General features: G+C 33.6%; 1 protein-coding gene across 1 annotated transcript in view; it reads left to right on the top strand.

The window, feature by feature from the left end:
* The window catches only part of COL4A5 (collagen type IV alpha 5 chain), a 229,436-nt gene that overhangs the window by 77,739 nt on the left and 130,600 nt on the right, over window positions 1–21,097 (top strand). Inside the window, exon 2 of the mRNA XM_078065482.1 lies at window positions 12,354–12,413. Within this exon, the coding sequence (XP_077921608.1) occupies window positions 12,354–12,413 (60 nt within the window). The remainder of the gene's footprint in view (window positions 1–12,353; window positions 12,414–21,097) is intronic.

Here is a 21,097-nt window from a genome sequence, read left to right as displayed (position 1 = left end):
ATTTTAAAAAATTGAAAGAAGGTTTCATGAATACCACTGTATGGTCCCTCTAGATTCAGCCCTTGCTAGCATTTTACCCTATTTGCTTTATATTTTTATGTCTTTTGCTCTCCAGTGTCTGTGTGTGGGCAAGTTTAATGATTATGTAAGTATTTGTGTGTGTATATACACTTCTTTTTTGCTAAGCCATTTAAAAGTAATTTGCAGACACATGTATGTTAAATGCCTAAATACCCCCGCATGCATCATGCCTCACCAAAAGAAAAGGACATTATACTATATGTAAACATACCATTATCATGCTTGAAAAAATTAACAGTGATTTTATTTTTATTTTCAGATTTATTTATTTGAGAGAGAGAGCGCACGAGTGAGCACAAGTGGGGGGAGGGGCAGAAGGAGAGGGAGAAGCAGGCTCCCCACTGAGCAGGGAGCCCAAAACCGGGCTTGATCCCAGTACCCTGGGATCATGACCTGGGTCGTAAAGGCAGACACTTAACCAACTGAGGCACCCAGGCACCCCAACAATGATTTTAAGGTATAATCTAATACTCAAGTCATATTCAGATGTCCCTAATGGTCCTTAAAAGTCTTTTATAGCTGTTCATATACTACATTTGTTTTGCTTCCTTAAATTTTTAAAAATCTGGAATGTGTTGGAAGAAAATTTACTATAGGTCTCTCATGTCTCTGTATATCTTGAGAGGAGTGGAGCTGGCTCTTTGGTCTGGACTATCTTTTAAAGTGTATTTGTGTAGTGAACAACTTGGAAAATAGAACTAGTATTTCTATTTGGAGGAAAAACCAGGTTTGTTTATTGCCCAGTATAATAAAGATAACATTTCAGAACAAAGGTCAAGCAACCTTACTGCCCATTATAAAATATGTGGGTTTCCTAAACATTCAGTTTATCTACTTTAACAATAATGTATATGTGAAGGCATTACCTTGTCCTCTTCATGTCACCCTGTGGAAACTGTGGATCAGGGAAGCCAAGGATATTGCTGTGAATAATGAATTATTGTCTGGTCAAAACATCTTGTATTTTCTGCCAGTATCCATGAAACTATGGCAGGCTAACTTGTTAGCTTCCAACTAGGGAAAAATCTTAGAACCTTGATTGTTCTTGACAGAATGGTCTTCCCACATTTTTTTCATGACACTGATTTTTTAACAGCTTCATTGAGATATAATTTACATACAATTCACCCACTTGAAGTTCACAATTCAATACTTTCTAGAATATTTAGAGTTGTGAAACCATCACCAATATCAGTTTTTGAACATTTTGATCAACCCCCAAAAGAAACCCTTAGCTGTCAATCCCTATGTCCCCCCAGCACCCCAGCCCTAGGCAACCACCAATCTAGTTGCTTTCTCTATAAGTTTGACTATTCTGAACATTTCATGTAAATAGAGTCATTCAACATGTAGTATTTTGTGTCTGGTTTTTAGCACTTAGCATAATGTTTTCAAGGTTCATCCATGGTATAGTGTGAATCAGTACTTCATTGCTCTTTATTGGTGAATAATATTCCATTGCATGCATATACTACATTTTGTTTGTCAGCCCATCAGTTGATGGACATTTGGGTTGTTTTATACTTTTTAGGCTACTCTGGATAATACTATGAACATTCATTTATATGTTTTTGTGTAGATACATTTCTATTTTGCTTACATATATACCTAGGTATGGAATTGTAGAGTTGCTGGGTCATATGCTTGAGAAACTACCAGATTATTTTCTGAAGCAGTTGTACCATTTTGCGTCCCCATCAGCAGTATATGAGGGTTCTAATTGCTTTGGAATCCTTGTTAACACTTGATGTTGTCTATTTTTTATTATAGCTATCCTACTGTGTGGGAAGTTATATCTCATTGTAGTTTTGATCTGCATTTCCCTGATTGCTAATGATCTTGAGCATCTTTTTATGTGTTTAATGGACGTTTGTATATCTTTTTTTGAGAAATACCAATTCATATTCCTTTGCCCATTTTTATTTTTATTTTATTTTTTATGGTAAAAGGGTTCCTATATTACTCTCCTGCATTCTCCTCCTGCCAATTTCTCTCAGCTATGTCATTATTTTGCTATCAGAGATTATAACTCTTACATGCTGTTCTATCATGATAATTAATTCTCCTAGGATTTGCCTTCAGAGTTAATCTAAAATTTGATAAAAAATGGATAGCAATATAATTATGTAAGTATCAGTCACACCTAGAACTTCATATTATGATTGGACTCAGAGACAAAAATTTTATAATTATAAGCCACAAAACCTGTGGAGCTCAAAGAGAATCTTGAATTATAGTCAAATGTAGTCTTATAGATTCATTTGATTTGTTTCCAGTTTGGACCATAACTTTCTTTTATAGATTTTTTCTGAAGATTTTATCTTTATTTTTCTTGTTACCATTTAAAAAAAAAACCTTCTTCATCATATCACTGATTTTTAACTCAGTTTCTTAATTAACCTCCTCATCGGATATGAGAATATTTCCGAATTTACACATAAAGATATACAAATTCATTTTCCTAAGACCAGCATATGACATTGCCTTGTCTTTCCTACCCTACGGCTAGGATTTTTTTTTTTTATCTTTGCCATTCTGCATATATTTAAGAAATGTTTTGAAATTGAATTGATTTAATTACCAATAATTCTAAACATTTTTTTATTTTTTCATTTTTTCTGTTCTCTCTTATTTATGTAGAAGTTAGAACATTATAATTAACATACAGTGTTGTATCAATTTCAGGTGTACAACATAACGATTCAACAATTCTGTACATTATACAGTGTTCCCCACATTAAGTATAGTCATCATCTGTCACCAAACAATGTTTATACAATATTATTGACTATATTCCCTATACTGTAATTTTCATCTCTGTGACTTATTTTGTAACTGGAAGTTTGTACCTCTTAATCCCCTTTATCTATTTTACCCAGCCCCCAACCCACCTCTCCTCTGGCAACCACCTGTTTGTTTTCTGTATTTAAGAGTCTGGGATTTTTTTGTTATCTTTTGTTCTTTGTGCATTTGTTTTGTTTCTTAAATTCCACATAGGAGTGAAATCATATAGTATTTGTCTTTCTCTGACTTATTTCACTTAGCATTATACCCTCTAGGTCCATCCATGTCATTGCAAATGGCAAGATCTCATTCTTTTTTATGGCTGAGTCATATTCCATTGTGTGTATATATCACATCTTCTTTTTCCATTCATCTATTGATGGACACTTTGGTTGCTACCTTTGCCCATTTTTAAACTGGGTTGTCAGTAAGTTAATAAGAGTTTTTTATATATTCTAGATACAGGCCCCTTATCATGTACATGATTTACAAATGTTTTTCCACTTTATAGGTTGTCTTTCACTATCCTGATAGTGTTCTTCAAAGCACAATTTTTTTAATTTGATGAAAATTTAAAAAAATAAATTTTTATGAGATTTAAAACGTACCTACTTTTTTCTTTTATCATTTGTGCTTTTGATAACATATCTAAAAGCCTTTGACTAACCAAAGGTCAGGAAGATTTACTTACATTTTCTTTTAAGGTTTTTTATAGTTTTAGCTCTTGCATTTAATCTATGATCCATTTTGATTTAATTTTTATGTATGGTGTGAGGAAGAAGTAAGTTTAGAAAATGAGAAGTCTGAATTCTCTAACTTTCTTTTTCAAAGCTGTTTTGACTTTTGAGATACCTTGCAATTTCATATAAATTCTGTATCAATTTTATATATCTTTAGTTATCTTTATTCCTGAGTATTTTATTCTTCTTCACACTATTGTAAATGGATTTTTGCTTAATTTCATGCTAGTGTATAGAAATACAATTGATTTTTTTGTATATTGATATTGTACCTTGTAACCTTGTGAACTTATTTATTAGCTTTAATAGAATTTTCTATATACAAGACTATGTTGTATGTGAGTAGAGATGGCTTTACTTCTTCCTTTTTAATATGAATGGCTCATTTTCTTGTCTAATTACCCTGGTTAGAACCTCTAGGATGATGCTGAAAGGAAGTAACAGACTAGACATCATTGTTTTGTTCCTGATATGTAGGGAAAGGATTCAGTCTTTCACCATTAATTATGATGTTAGCCAAAGGTTTTTTGTAGGTGCCTTTTATCAGCCTGAGGAAGTTCCCTGCTATTCCTACCTATATTGGTAGTAATGTCCCCTCTTTCATTCTTGATTTTAATAATTTGAGTCTTTCAATCAAAAAGTCTTTCAGTAAAACTCATTAACTTGAGTGTCTCTTTTTCTTGGTGGCTTGTCAATTTTGTCAGTCTTTTCTAAGAAGCAACTTCTGGTTTCTTTGATTTTCTCTATTTCTCTATTTTCCACTTAACTAATTTCAACTCATATATGTATTATTTTCTTTCTTCCACTTGCTTTAGGTTAGTTTTCTCTCTTTTCTAATATCTAAAGGTTAAAGTTAATTTATTGACTTGACATCTTTTTTAAACATAGGCATTTACTACTATAAATTTCCTCTAAGCAATACTTAAATGCATCCCATATGTTTCGATATTTTGTGGGTTTAGTTTCATTTTTTCTCAAAAAATTTCTAATATGCCTTGTGATTTCTCCTTTGACTCAAAGGTTAATTAGGAGTAAATTGTTTATTTTCTGCATACTTGTGAATATCCCAAATTTCTTCCTGTTGGTGATTTCTAATTTCATTTCATTGTTATAGGAAAACATACTTTGTATGATTTTAATCCTTCTTAAGTTTATTAAGATTTACTTTATGGCCTAGCATATGATCTATCCTGTATAATGTTCTATACAATCTTGAGAAGAAAGTATATTATGCAGTTTTTGGGTAGAGTGTTGAATAAATGTATGTTAGGTCTAGTTGGTTTATACTGTGGTTCAAGTCCTCTATTCTCTTGTTGATCTTCTGTCTTGCCGTTCTACTCATTATCGAAAGTGGGGTATTGAAGTCACCAACTATTGTTGTTGAACTATTTCTCACTTCAATTCAGTCATTTTTTGTTTCATGTATTTTGGGGCTCTCTTAGGTACGTCTGTGTTTATACTTGTCATGCCTTCCTGGTGATTTGACTCTGTTATCATTGTAAAACGTCCTTCTTTATGTCTAGTAATACTTCTGTTTGGCATGTATCTTGTCTGCTATGAGTATATCTACTCGAGCTTTCTTATGGTTGCTATCTTAGTCAGTTTACACTGCTATCACAAAATACCACAAATTTGGTGGTTTATATACAATAGAAATGTATTTCTCACAATTCTGGAGACTGAAATTCTAGTATCAGGCTGCCAGCATGGTCAGGTTCTGGTGGAAGCCCTCTTCCGGCTTGCAGACTGCTGATTTCTTATATTTTCACATGCCAGAAAGAGGGCTAGGTAACTTTTTGGCCTTTTCTCATAGGGACAATAATCCTACTCTGAGAGCCATACCATCATGATCTAATTACCTCCCAAAGACTCCATCTCCAAATACCATAAAATTGGGATAAAGATTTCAGCATATGAATTTGGCAGTAGTAGGGGGAGGTGTTGGGGATGAACAAACATTTAGTCTCTTGCTGTTGCTGTTTGCATGACTGTATTATTTCCATTCTTTATTTACAAGCTTTTCGTATATTTTATTTTACAAGCTTTTCGTATATTTTAAACTATTGTGTTCTCCTACAGACATCATTTGATCTTGCTTTTTTATATAGTCTGACAATCTCTGAATTTTGATTGGCTTGTTTAATGCAATCACATTCAGTGTTATTATTGATATAAATAGATTTTTGTCTGCCTTTTTTGTTTTATGTATTTCTCATGCTTTTTTTGTTCTTCTGTTCCTCCTTTACAGTCTCCTTTTTTATTAAGTGAATTTTTTTAGTTAAATATTTTAATTCCTTTAATGATATTCTCCACTGTATTTTTTGAGTTATTTTCTAGTGGTTGCCCTGTGCTCTGGGGGTGAGCTGTGGCTGGGGCAGTTGAGCACAGTACTCTGTCGGCCATGCCTGGGGTAGAGCTTTTGTTTATGAGTTGAGGCTGTGTGGAAAACAAAAGCCTTAGAATTCTCAGCTGTTTTAGGTTGGAATAGAGCTTCTGCAACTTGGAACTGGGCAAGGGGGAGAATGAGAAATGCTGATGACCTGTTGCAGTGAGATGCTCTAGTGCTCAGCTGGAGCTGGAGGGAGAAGGAGCTCTGGGTTCATGTCTGCTTCCACCTTGTGTGGAGCTTTTGTCAAGCCGGACAGGGAAGGGAGAGAGGAAGGGAGTGGGACATGGCTAAAATGCCATAGATTCTTGCTGTTCATACTGAGATTTAGTAAATTTTGTTGAATGGTTGTTTCTTCATTTGCTGTAGGTTCTTAGGGCAATATCCAGAGACATAAATTTTGTTGTTTCTAAATGTCACCAGCTATTGTTGTTTTGCTAGGGAGATGATCCGCAGAGGTCCTCAAGCTGTCATTCACAAAACCTCAGTATGGCATTGACTTTTTGAAGAGTCCATGGTAGTTGTCCTTCGTAGATACCACATTCCACATTTGTCTGATTATTTCCTTATATCATGTCATTTTACACTTACTTATGCTTGACATAATTACTGATATATTTCTTTTATTTTTCCTATCTATTTTAAGATAGCACTTTCTTTCTCTCTTTTGCCTTTTTTTGGGTTTATTGAGTATTGTCCCTCTCTACTCCTTTGGAATTAACACCTCACTTACCTTCTTTTAAGGTTTACCCTAGGAATTAGAATACCTAAGTTGTATGCTTACCTTATCAAAGTCTAAAGTAATCAATACCCATGCCCGTTTTCTACACAATTACAATTACCTTAAGAATACTTTAACTTCACTCATCCTCCCCTGACTTACGTTGTATTATCACTGTGTTTTTCTTTTAGTTCTGTATTTTTGAACCCCACAGCTCTTTTTATAATTGTGTTTTATAGTTACTGTTTGTTTAAATTCACCCACAAATTTACCACTTTTTTCTCCATTACTTTTGGTATTTTAGACCTTCCATTTCAATTTCATTTCCTTTCATATAAAGTCAGAAGATACTCAAAAGGTTTGAATTTCCTTTTGTGTAGTCCTGCTGGGAGCATACTGTCTCAGTTTTTATTTGTCTAAAAATGTCTGTATTTTTACCTTGTTGTTGAAAGGTATTTTTACTGGGTAAAAAATATAAGTTGACAGTTTTCTCTCAGTATATTAAAAATGTCATTCTAGTCTGGCTTCCATTGTACCTCTGAGAACTAATCTGTAATTGCCACTCCTTTGAAGGCAATCTCTCTTGTCTTTCTTGATACTTTTAAAGTCTTGTCTTTGGTTTTATGTTCTGAGGTTATACTATTTTGTGTCTAGCTTGGGGTTTGATTTTACTTCCATTGGATCTGTTAGACTTCTTCAATTACAGATGTCTTTATTTCTTGAAAACTCTTTGCCATTGTCTCTTAACTCCTGTCCCTGCCCCATTCCCTCTTTCACGTCTTCTTCTGTAAACCTAATTACCTGTATGCTATACACTTCCTCACTTTTTCTCCCATACTTCTTAACTATTATTTCACATTTTCCATGTTTTATCTCTGTAATATATTATAGACAATTTCTGTTAACTTTGTCTTGTTTTAAACTTTACTGTCTCTTTAGCTATATATAGTCTGCTGTAAAGCTCATCCACTGAGTTTTAAATTTCACAATTTTTACTTCCAAGATTTTTATTTTATTTCAATTCAGCCATGTTACCTTTTCTTTTTTTTTCTTTTACAATTTCTTGGTTCATTTATTATTTTCAAGTTTTGAAAATATCTTTCATAATTGCAAAAATAGTTATATATTTTGTGTCTAGTAATTCTAATATCTGAAATTTTTGCCAAGCAGTTTCAGCTGTCAGATGTTTCTCCTGGTTTTTGCTTACGATATTTTGCTTCCTTGTATGCTTAGTGATTTTTGAGTAGGATATCTTATTTTCCTTTCCAAAAATTTTTTTTAGAATTCTTTGAAGTTCACTCTGAAGGTATATTCTTCTACATAGGCTTTGTGTGTGTTTCTGCCTAGCCTCTGGGAGGTCAAAGCAATTTGAGTCTACTCTAAGCAAATTTGCTGTTGGAGGTTACTGGGCCACCCAGCTAAATGCTAATTTAGATTGTAAATCTGTATGTAGGCCAGTTTGTGGTTATACTTTCTCAGAGATGTTTTTCCCCTGTACTTTTCTGCTGAGTGCCAAGATATCTTTCTTAAAAGTTCCTGGGGGTGCGATCGTGGGGTACTTTTTTATGTTTGAAATACCTTTAACCTGAAAAAGTTGTGAAACAAGAATCTCAAATTCTCCCAAGTTTGGTAAATGCCCTCAGGGCAAAAGTAGTTTCATTGGTCAGCTTACTGGGTTTTTTTTCCTCTAGATTTTTGCCTGATAAATCCTATTGTGCTTTTCTTTGATGCTTTAAGATATTTTTACATTTTAAAAACAGTTTTAGTTTTTTTTTAAGCAGTCATATCAGTTAGGATACTTAATTAGCCACGTATTGGAATATTTCTTATTTTTCTATGCCATTATTTTGTAGTGTATATATCTTGAATCACTGAATCAGAATTAACTAGAGATGTTTATTAAAATTTAAGAATCTGGTAGCCAATTTCAAGCTTACAGAAATAGCATCTCTAAGATGGGGTCCTAGTACCTGAATTTTTGTGAGGTTCTTTAAGTGATCCTAATGCATGTTGAAGTTTGCTTTTATTCGTACTTTTAATCCTCGTATCTGTTTTTTTTAATTGTACGAGCCTGAGATCTAAATTTGTTTTCTATACTTGTCCTAGCACCATATGTTGAACAATCCATTATTTTCACATTTATTTGATATGCCAACTTTTATCATATAGTAAATGTGTGTGTGTGTTTCTGGCCTTTCTATTATGGCTCATCCAGCTGCCCATTCTTTGAACGAGACCATACTGTTTTAATTATTGTAGTTTCATGATGTGTTTTACTATGTGATAATAATAAATCTTCCATGCTTTTTAGTATTTTCTCCTTAAAACATTTAAAACATTCCTACAGTTGCATCATTTTCTTGCTTTAACAGTGTTCAATGACTTTGCAGAATTAAATAGTTTTTCCAGTTTTTAAAAGAACTTTCTTTTTTTGGCCTTATTTCCTACTATACCTTTTTCATATGGACTTAAGAAGTCCTTAGACTGAGGTACTTAATGTTTATTTTACCTGGCTCTTTGCCCACAAAAATTTTGTGTTTTAATCTTCGTACTTGCCATGGCCATTTTTCCTCTAGAAATCTTTCTGCCCATCCTTCAAAATTGAAGTCATGTTATTTACCTTCTTTCTCTATAGAGCTGTTATGAACACTCCCAGGCTCAAGGGAACTCCCTTTCTTAATTTTGACAGCAATTATTGACTATACCACTCATTTTTACTTGGTAAATCCTACTGAATCACAGACTGTAAAAGCTGGAAACTTCCTAAAGAGATTATATTGTCCATCTTTGTCATTTTACCAAAGAGAAAAAACTGAGTCCTAGGGCATGGGAATGACTTGTTTATGGTCTCCTAATGATTTAATTGTTGAGGTAAACTCAGAATATATTTCTTATATTTTAGAGCTCATTCTATTACCATTGTCTCCTACATCATTATTCCATTGTATTTAAATTTTATTTTTATTTATTTAGGCATAGATTTTTTTTTTAAACTAGATTGGAAGTTTCTTTAAGGCAGCACTCATGTCTACACGTTTTTTGGTATGACTCATAGCCCTAATATTGTGCTTTGTACTTATTGGGCACCTAATTAATATTAATGGCTGTTGGTAAAAAACAAGTTGCTCCATTAACCAAATGTCAAACTGGGGCTAGTTCCTTGTGGGCATCACTGTTATAACTGTATGGAAAGTGGCATCTAGTGGTCAGTGTGTGTATTACAATGCCTTTAAACACTCCCCTCCCCCCAGGACCAGTGTCATTATCATGTAGGTGGAATAAATAGAATATAAATTAAATTTTTAAATTGAATTCAAAAAAATATCAAATGTCTTAAGTAGCGACCTCTCTAAAGTATAGCTACATGTTAAGTAATAAAGAAGTACAAAAAGATGAAATTAATTAGTTTTAAAGAAAAATACTGTATAAAATTACTTCCAAAATAACATGCACACATATTTAAAGTTATATTGCTTGTTTACAAATTATATTAGGATTTGGAGGATTTTGTTGGATACTGAGAAGCCAGAAATACAATTGTAAAGAAAATTCACATAGTATCTTCTCCATATTAACAAAATCCTCTCTGTCTTTGCATTATTCTCAGGAACTTAATTTATATTTTAAAAAGAAAAATTTCTTAGTGAAAGATGAACATGGAAAGTTACACCATCTTTTACTTGTAACACCAGAAAGCGATGCTCGTATGTTTACATTTAAAGTGTAGACATACATTCCAAAGTCAAATGTTATTTTTAGATGTACAGCCATTTTGGATTACCATTATCCTTTACTCCTCCATTAATGCATGTAACTGATTATTGATAATCTGCACAATCTAATTCAGTGAATATGACCATTGGCAGTTTTTATCTTGTGATTCAGTAGCTTCTAAAATTTGTAAATTGGTACTTTGAAATCTAGAATTCATGTTTGCACAAAACAATATTATGTATCTTAAATTAACCTCTGTTCCTGACACACTGTAATGTAATTTTTCCATATGGAATTATCCTTTCTATTAGAGAGCAATATGTACTGTCTTTGCATCTTCCATCTGCACCTAACATAACATAGTGGCTGGCACATAACAGATGATCAATAAGTATTTGTTGAGTTAGTTTTATATGTTGGAAGGAGCTGTGTCTTATTCGTCTGTAGTGCCTAACAAGTTTTCTGGCCTCTAATCGTGCCCAATTCATGTTTGATGAGTAAGTCTGTATAAGTCCATTTAACTTGTAGTTGATGTATAATACTAAAACCAGTGTATAACCTAATCCCATATGTATGACAAATAACAGCTGCATAACAGACTTTAGATTAGAGATGTCAGAAGCATTTTTTACTGGAACAACATCTTGCAATATGAGTAAGAGATTAACTTCCAACATCAAGCCATTGTTGTTTGCTTTCATCAGGAAAAGGAGTTTGAACATGTGGCTGGCTTCTAGTTGCAGCTGAATGGGTTAGGAGTTATGAGTAGAAGGATGAGGTCAGTAGTTGATAAGGAATTGGGAAAGTATTCTGGTAGTAGTTGGAGCAAAGGAACACATGGAACGTTGGGAAGGAGGCTAAGGTACTTTTTAAGTCACAGTCTTCTGAGGCCGAGAATTGATACACATTACTTGGTATTTACATCACATAAAAATTTCTCTTATTTAATGAGAAGCATACTACCGTATTGTATATAAATGGTGAGCTATCTACATGTGTTAAACTAATTACAATTTGTTTTTCTAAGCAGTTCAGCTTTAGGCCAGAGTATAGGGTAGATCTGGATGTCAGAAGTCATCTACTGTCTTTTTCTCTTATAGGTTCTTATTTTATTTTATTATTTTATTTCATTTTTTAAAGATTACTATTTTTTAAAGTAATCTCTGCACCCAATGTGGGGCTCAAACTCACAACCCCAAGATCAAGAGTCGCTCCACTGACTGAGCCAGCTAGGTGCCCTTCTTATGGGTTCTTATTTTAGAGGAGGATATTTTTCTGGCTTCAAGACCTCAATTCTTATTATGAGTTAATGAACTTATTAGTAGTGGCTCTTTAGAACATCTAGGCTGTGGGAACATTTGTGGTAAAACTGTTGGAATCATTATAGACTGAGCTACTAGTAATGAGAGAGTGGAAGCAAATTTTAAAAAGTTGGTAAAAGATAGCATTATGTATTTTATGCTCCGTGATTGCTCACAAATGCCAAGATACAAGCAACTTCAACCAGCAGACATCTTTGGCTAGTTGCCAAGGTCATTGCTAATATAGATTGAAAGGTCATTTCTTGCATGTGATGTTAGTACAAAAAGAAGGAGTTCCTAAGAGCTTGGACAAGTGGCAAATCATACTACAGGGAAGTTGTTTGAATTCTTTTAAGTTTTTAATATCTTTTAAAGATATTTTTCACTTTAAAATTATAAAAATTACATCTGCTCATTGTGAAAAGATCAAATGGAAGTGTGTACCATAAAAGGTGCAAGCTTCGCCAGAGGTAACCATTGTTCACAATTTGGTATGTATTCTTTCAGATATTTTTCTGCTATTTGGGTAATAAGTTTGGATTGTTGAATTTAGTTGAGGGGTAAGTCAGAGACTGGTTTTCAGGTTCATATTTAATCATTTTCCTCCCTTTTTTTCTTCCTTACAGGCTTGCTATGGGTGTTCTCCAGGATCAAAATGTGACTGTAGTGGTGTAAAAGGAGAAAAGGTAAGATTTGAAATGAGCCTTTGAAAACTCAGTAAAACCAGTAAAATAATGTTTTAATATGTTTTTTTTTAAAAAAAAAAATAGGGCTTCTACTGCACATCTAAGTAAATAAAATGAATTCTACCATACTGCTTATTTTAGATTGCTGTAAGGATTAGACTATATCTCAGGGATTAGCAAACATTTTCTGTAAAAGACCATAGAGTAAATAATTTAGGCTTTGTGGGCCACATAAGGTTTGTGTCACACATTTTTCTCTCATTTTTAAAATAGCCCTTAAGAGTGTAAAAAAATTTCTTAGCTCTTGGACTATACAAAACAGACTTATTACTGCATTTGGTCTGAGAGTTGTAGTCAACCAGATTGAACTCACTGACTTAAGAGGCAAAAGAGGGAAAGACACTTAAGAAGGAACCTAACATCAGGCTACTAATCTGTGTTGGGTATCATGCTAGGCAATTTCATATATTTTTATCTAGTCCGTGTGAGTTAATGATTGGTGAATCTCTATTTTTATCTCACTTTTCCCATAGCAGCACCCCTTTTGTATACATGTGATAATTACACAGTAAGTATTGGTGAGGATGAAATAGCATAAACCTAGCCCCTCTGAGTCAGTGACTGACAGTAAAATTAGAAGATTAAAAAAGGATAACGAATTGTGGCCTAAAGAGAATTATGCTAGGAGAAAGGGGATAACGAATTGTGGCCTAAAGAGAATTAGGCTAGGAGAAAGGGGTTCATACTCTAGTCTCCACTGTATGGGGCTCAAATATTTTTTAATGAATCAGTGCATTTTACTAATTATATACGAAAAAGTTTAGGATAGTATCTCAGGAGCATATTCCATTTAGGGATATAGAAGGTCTACTAGCACATTAAAGATGTTTAAAAGTCCTGGAGTAAAGAAACCTGCTTGTTTTGCAATGCTATATTTCCAAGCTCCATTTGACTCACTTCTTCCTAACAGAGCACCTGTTAATAATAATTGACTAGTGTAAACTAGAACACCTATTCAAGTGACGTTAGTTTGAGGGGAGTAGTTTTATAGTAAGGGTGTGCTTTTTGTAGTGGTAAAAAGACCAAAAGAGATTCATTTCTGATATTGGTAGAGTGACTTTTTTTTAAAGATTTTATTTATTCATTTGAGAGAGAGAGTATGCACATGGGAGCATGAGCCAGAGGGGTGAGTGGAGGGGAGAGGGTTGTTGGGAGAGGGAGAGGGAGAAGCAGACAAAATTTATACCTACTTAATGGCATAGGAAAAGCAGGAAAAAAGTAGAGAGGATTCTACCCTTGGAAGAAAGGAAGTACACTGGGCAAGTTTGCATTTATGGGCTTTTATCCTGAGTGTGTCCTTCAGTCTGCATGGCAGAGGATGGCTATAACCCAGACAAAAAGCCACAGTCTTACTGGCTCAAGAAGTTAAGAGGACAGAGTTGAGGATGCCAGAATGACTGGAAAGTGATGGGAGATATGCTGCAATAGAGGGAGGCACAGAGAGCACAGCCCAAAAATTTGTGTGTAAATTCCACCCAAATTCTTGGTTGAACCCTGAACTTTGTATGTATAGGGGAAGATTCACACAACCCACCAAAAGGAACAGCTGGAAGTCTGCAATAACTGAACATAGATTTAACTGCTGCCCATCGAAGGGAAAACAAAGTTAAGTGTTAGTTCAGTTGAGTTAACTATTTCCGAAAACAAAAGTTCAGTACACTTCAGAGGAAGATAAAAAAATCTAGGATGACTATAATATACAATGTCTCATTTGCTCTTAAAACTTACTAGGCATAAGAAGTAACAGGTAAAAGAGATCCATAGTCAAGAAGAAGACTCATGAATGAAAACTAACTCTGAAATAACACAGATGTTAGAATTTGTAGACAAAGATTTAAAGCGATAAGATAAATATATTTGTTGATTTAAAGGGAAATGTGCTCTTATGAGTGAACAAATAGAGAATTACAACAGAGCACTGGAAACTAAAAAAAAAAAAAAAAAAGGAAAATCTAGATTTAAAAGGCAAAGTATGAGAAAGAATAATTCACCCGTTAGGCTTTTAACAGCAGAATCGATGATGGAAGAAAGGGTCAGTGAATTTAAAGATGAATCAGAGGAAAGATACAATTTGAAGAAAAAAAGAAAACAAATGCATAGGGCCTCACTGACCTGTGGGACAATATCACATGGTTTAATGCAAATGTAAATGGAGTCCTATAACAACGGGGAGAGAAGTAAACAGGGGAGAAAAAAATAATAATCGAAGGGGCAGTAGTAATGACAAGAATTTCACACACTTTGTGAAAAATATAAATTTACAGATATAAGAAATTCAGCACACCACAAGCAGAATAAAAATAAAACTATACCTAGGCACATCATAATGAATCTACTGAAAAAAAAAACAGATTAAAAGAAAGTCTTGAAAGAAGCTAGAGAAAAAATACACATTACATACAGGGACACAATGATATGAATGATGACAGACTTTTCATCCAAGAGGATGAATACTGTATAACAACGTAAAAACATTAGAGAGTTGAAAAATCTGCCAACACAATTGTTATATACGATGAAAATATACATAAAAATAAAGACAAACAAAAACCAGACTCTTAAATACAAAGAACAAATTGGGGGTTATTTTAATTCCATTTAGTTAACATATAGTGTTATATTAGTTCCTGTACAATATAGTGATTCAGCACTTCCATACATCACCTGGTGTTCATCATGACAGTTGTATTCCTTAATCCCCATCACGTATTTCACCCCATCCCCCACATACCTCCCCTCTGGTAACCATCAGTTTGTTCTCTAAATTAAGAGTCTGTTTCTTGATTTGTCTCTCTTTCTTTCTCTCTCTTCCCTGTGTTCATTTGTCTTGTTTCTTAAATTCGACATATGAGTGAAATCATATGGTATTTGTCTTTCCCTGACTTATTTCACTTAGCATTATACTCTAGCTTCATCTGTATCATTGCAAATGGCAAGATTTCATTCTTTTTTATGGCTGAGTAATATTCCATTGTATATATATACCACCTCTACTTTATCCATTCATCAACCAGTGGACATGTGGGCTGCTTCCGTATCTTGGCTATTGTAAATTATGCTGCTGTAAACATAGGGGTACATGTATCCCTTTGAATTAGTATTTTTGTATTCCTTCAGTAAACACTCAGTAGTGTGATTGCTGGATCGTAGGATAGTTCTATATTTAACTTTTTGAGGAACCTCCAGACTGTTTTCCAGAGTGGCTGCACCATCTTGCATTCCCACCAACAGTGCAAGAGGGTTCCTTTTTCTCTACATCTTTGCCAACACCTGTTGTTTTGTGTGCTGTTGATTTTAACCATTCTGACAGTTGTGAGGTGATAGCTCGTAGTTTTGATTTGCAGTTCTCTGATGGTAAATAATGATGAACATCTTCTCATGTGTCTTTTGGCCATCTGGATGTCTTTGGAGAAAGTCTGTTTATGTCTTCTGCCCATTTTTAAAAAAATAACAGCTAATTTTATTTATTTTATTTTTTCATCTTCACAAGTGTCCTCTTTAATACCCATTTAATACCCATCACCAGCAACTCTCAGTTTGTTCTCTTAACTATACAGTCCCTTATGGTTTGCCTCCCTTTCTGTTTTTTTCTTATTTTATTTTTCCTTCCCTTTCCCTTTTCATCTGTTTTGTTTCTTAAATTCCACATATGAGTGAAATCATATATTTGTCTTTCTAGGACTTACTTCACTTAGCATAATACACTCTAGTTCCATCCATGTTGTTGAAATGGCAAGATTTCATTCCTTTTGATTGCTGAGTAATATTGCATTGTATATATGCCACATCTTTATCCATTCATCTGTGGATGGACATTTGCGCTCTTTCCATTATTTGGCTATTGTTGATAGTGCTGCTATAGTGCAATTGTTGGGTCATAGGGTAGCTCTATTTTTAACTTTTTGAGGAACCTCCATACTGTCTTCCAGAGTGGCTGGACCAGTTTGCATTCCCACCAACAGTGTAAGAGGGTTCCCCTTTCTCCTCATCCTCACCAACATCTGTTGTTTCCTCAGTTGTTACTTTTAGCTATCCTGACAGGTGTGAAGTGGTATCTCATTGTGGTTTTGATTTGTATTTCCCTGATGATGAGCGATGTTGAGCACTTTTTCATGTGTCTGTTGGCCATTTGGATGTCTTCTTTGGAGAAATGTCTGTTCATATCTTCTGCCCATTTCTTAGCTGGATTATTTATTTTTTGGGTGTTGATTTTGATGAGTTTTTTTTATAGATTCTAGATACCAGCCCTTTATCCAATATGTCATTTGCAAATATCTTCTCCCATCCATCAATTACCTTTTAGTTTTATTGAGTGTTTTCTTAAGTGTACAGAAGCTTTTTATCTTGATGAAATCCCAACAGTTCATTTTTGCTTTTGTTTCCCTTGCCTCTGGAGCTGTGTCTAGCAAGATGTTGCTGCAACTGAGGTCAAAGAGATTGCTGCCTGTTTTCTCCTCTAGGATATTGATGGTTTCCTGTTTTACATTTAGGTCTTTCATCCATTTTTAATTTATTTTTGTGTATGGTATAAGAAAGTGGTCCAGTTTCATTCTTCTGCCTGTCACTGTCAGTTTTCCCAACACCATTTGTTCGAAAAGACTGTCCATTTCCAATTGGATATTCTTTCCTGTTTTGTCAAAGATTAATTGGCTGTATAGTTGTGGGTTTACTTCTGAGTTTTCTGTTCTGTTCTATTGATCTATGTGTCTGTTTTTGTGCCAGTTTCATACTGTTTTTGATTACTGCCACTTTGTAATATAACTTGAAGTCTGGAATTATGATGCCTCCAGGTTTGTTTTTCTTTTTCAAGATTACTTTGGCTATTTGGGATCTTGTGTGATGGACAGAAGACTATTTAAAGCATAACAACAGAGTTTCAAAATACATGAAGCAGAAGTGACAGAATTAAAGGGAGAAATAGACAAATCCACAGTCATAGTTGATAGATCCTAACACACCTATCTTAGTCATTGATAGAAACAACTAGAAAAAAAAAGATCAGTAAAGGCACAGATGATTTGAATTCCATTATTAACAACCTAGGCCTAATTGACATATATGGAGTCCTACATCCAATTACAGAATGTGGTTTTTTTCAGAGGCAAATGGAATTATCTCCAAGATAGACCATGTGATGTGCCATAAAATGAGGCCCTATAAATACCAAATGATTGGAAACATCAGTATATGTTCTCTGACCACATGGAATGAGTATGAAATCATTAATAATAAAATATGTAGAAAATTCCCAACTATTTGGAAGTTAGGAAACACTATTCTAAATAACTGATAGACCAAAGAAGAAATCACAAGGACAATTAGAAAATACATCAAGTTGCATAATGATTAAACTGCAGCATACTGAGAATTGTAGGATTGAGTTAAAGCAGGGCTTAGTGGGAAATAGCTTTAAATACCTATATTAGAAAAGAAGAAAGATTTAAAATCAGTGACCTACATTTTCCACTTAAGAAGGTAGAAAAGGACAAGTAAATCAAATTTAAAGTAAGAAAAAGAAGGAAATACACAATATAGTACACAATTCTAAGACACTAAAACTGTAGTAAACTTGATACTGTGTTAATAGCAAAAGAATAGACATATAGGTGAATGGAACAGAATTAGAGTCCATAAATAGACCCACAGATATATAATGAATTGATTTTTTTGACAAAAGTGCAAAGGCAGTTGAGTGGAGAAAAGATTCTCTTTCAACAAATAGTACTGAAACAATTAGATGTGCATATGCACAGAAATAGACTTTGACTCATTGCTTGCACTGTATACAAAAATTAACTCACAGTAGACAATAGACCTAAATATAAAACCTAAATCTAGAAATATTTTAGAAGAAAACATAGGAGAAAATCCTTATGATCTTGGGTTAGGCAGATTTTTCTTAGGACACCAAAAACATAATCCATAAAAGAAAAGGTTGATAAATTGTATTTCATCAAAATTAAGAACTTATTCTTTTCTGAAGACATTGTTTAAAGAATGAAAATACAACCCACAGTCTAGGAAAAAAATATTTGCAAATCACATATCTCATAAAAAGTTTTATATACAGAATATGTAAAGAAATTTCAAAACTCATTAATAAAATAAACATCCCAAAGTACAATTAAACTAGAAACAAAGTGACAAAAGATTTTAAGGTACTTCACAAAATAAGATATGTAGATGGCAAATAAACACATAAAGAGTTACTCAACATTATTAATTAGGGAAATGCATAATAAAACCATGATAAGATACCACTATAAACCTACTAGAATGTCTAAATATTAAAATATATCCATACTAAGTATAGATAAGGATGGGGAGCAACTGGAACTATTATAGATTGCTGATGCAAATATAAAATGATGCAAACCCTTAGGAAAAAAGTTTGACAGTTTCTTTAAAAGGTAAGTGTAAACCTATCAGATGACTGTCCTTTCCTAGGCATTTACCTATGAGAATTGAAAGCATATATCTATATATAAGTAGTACATGAGTTCATGGTAGCTTTATTTGTAATAACAAGAAACAGGAAACAACTCAATTAGTATTAACAGGTGGGTGAATCAATAAATTGTAATGTATTTATACAGTGGAATACTACTCAGCAATAAAAAGGAGAGAACTATTGACATATGCCACAACATGTCTAAATCTCAAATAATTATGCTCAATGAAAAGTTACACAAAAGAGTACATTCTGTATAATCCCATGTATATAAAATTCTAGAAAAAGAAAATTAATTTATAATGACAGAAAGTAAGGCAGTCATCACCTGGGGGAGATGAATAGAGGCATGAGGAAAATATTATAAAAGGGAACACAAAATTTTTTTATACTTATGATGTTCACTTCAATATTGTTTTTAATTAAAGACTTAATTTTTTAGAGCAGTTTTAGGTTCACAGCAAAATTGAAAGATACAGAGATTTTGCATATACCCCCTGGCCCCACACATGCATACATGCATAGCTTCCCTAACTATCAACATCCCCCACCAGAGTGGTACGTTTGTTGCAGTTGATGAACCTACATTGATACATCATTATCACCCACAGTTCATAGTTTACCTTGGAGTTCACTCTTGGTGTACATTCTGTGGATTTGGGCAAATGAATGACATGTATCCATCATTATATTATTATATGAGTATTTTCACTGCCCTACATATATTTTGTGCTCCACCTATTCATCTACCACTCCCATCCCTGGCGACCGCTGATCTTTTTACTGTCTCCGTAATTTTTTCTTTTCCAGAATATCATATAGTTAGAATCAGAGTGTGCAGCCTTTTCAGATTGGCTTTTTTCACTTAGTAATATGCATTTAAAGTTCCTCGATGTCTTTTCATTGCTTAATAGTTCTTTTCTTTTTAGTGCTGAATGATATTCCATTGTCTGGATGTACCAGTTTCTTTATCTGTTCATCTACTAAAGGACATGTTTGTTGCTTCCAAGTTTTGACAATGATGAATAAAGCTGCTATAAGCATCCATTTGCAGTTTTTTTTGTGTGTGGATATAAGTTTTAAACTCCTTTGGGTAAATACCAAGAAACATTGCTGGATCATATGAATATATTTAGTTTTATAAGAAACTGCCAAACTGTCTTCCAAAGTAGCTGTATCATTTTGCCTTCCCACCAGCAATGAATGAGGGTTCCTGTTGTTCCACATCTTTGTCCGCATTTGGTGTTGTCAGGGTTTTAGATTTTGGCCATTCTAATGGGTGTGTAGTGGTATGTAATTGTTGTTTTAGTTTGCATTTCCCTGATGACATATTACATGGAGCATCTTTTCATATGCTTTTTTGCCATCTGTATATCTTATTTGGTGAGGTATCTGTTAAAGTCTTTGGCCCATTTTTAAATCAGGTTGTTTTCTTATTGTTGAGTTTTAAGAGTTCTTTGTATATTTCAGATAATAGTTCTTTATCGGATGTGTCTTTTGCAAATATTTTCTCCCAATCTGTGGCTTGTCTTCTCATTCCCATTAACACTGTCTTTCACACAGAAGTTTTTAATTTTAACAAAGTCCACTTTATCAGTTATTCCTTTCATAGATTGTGCCTTTGCTGTATCTGAAAAATTATCACCATACCCAAGGTCATCTAGATTTTCTCCTATGCTGTCTTCTAGAAGTTTTATAGTTTTGTATTTACATCTATGATCCATTTTGAGTTGATTTTTATGAGGAATATGAGGTCTCTGTCTAGATTCTTTTTTTTTTTTTTTTGCATATGGATGACTAGTTGAGCAACATTTGTTGAAAAGACAAGGGAATTTTTGTGAGTGATAGATATGTTCATTATTTTGATTGTTATATATGTGAAAAAAATTTCAAATTGTATGCTTTAAATATGTGCAGTTTATTGTATGTTAATTGTACCTCAATAAAACTGCTTTTAAAAAGTAAGTTTAACACACAAATAATAAAATATGTCAATTCTGCCAAAGAAATGTGTCCAAGTGCACACTGCTAAAAACAAAATTTGCTAGACTCCTGCTGACAAGAAACATATCAGATAAAGGGCTGGTATCCAAGATCTGTAAAGAACTTACCAAACTCAACACCCAAAAAACAAATAATCCAGTCAGAAATGGGCAGAAGACATGAACAGACA

This window comes from Halichoerus grypus, chromosome X, assembly GCF_964656455.1.
Source record: "Halichoerus grypus chromosome X, mHalGry1.hap1.1, whole genome shotgun sequence".
Lineage (NCBI taxonomy): Eukaryota > Metazoa > Chordata > Mammalia > Carnivora > Phocidae > Halichoerus > Halichoerus grypus.
This window is presented reverse-complemented; position numbering and strand designations above follow the sequence as displayed.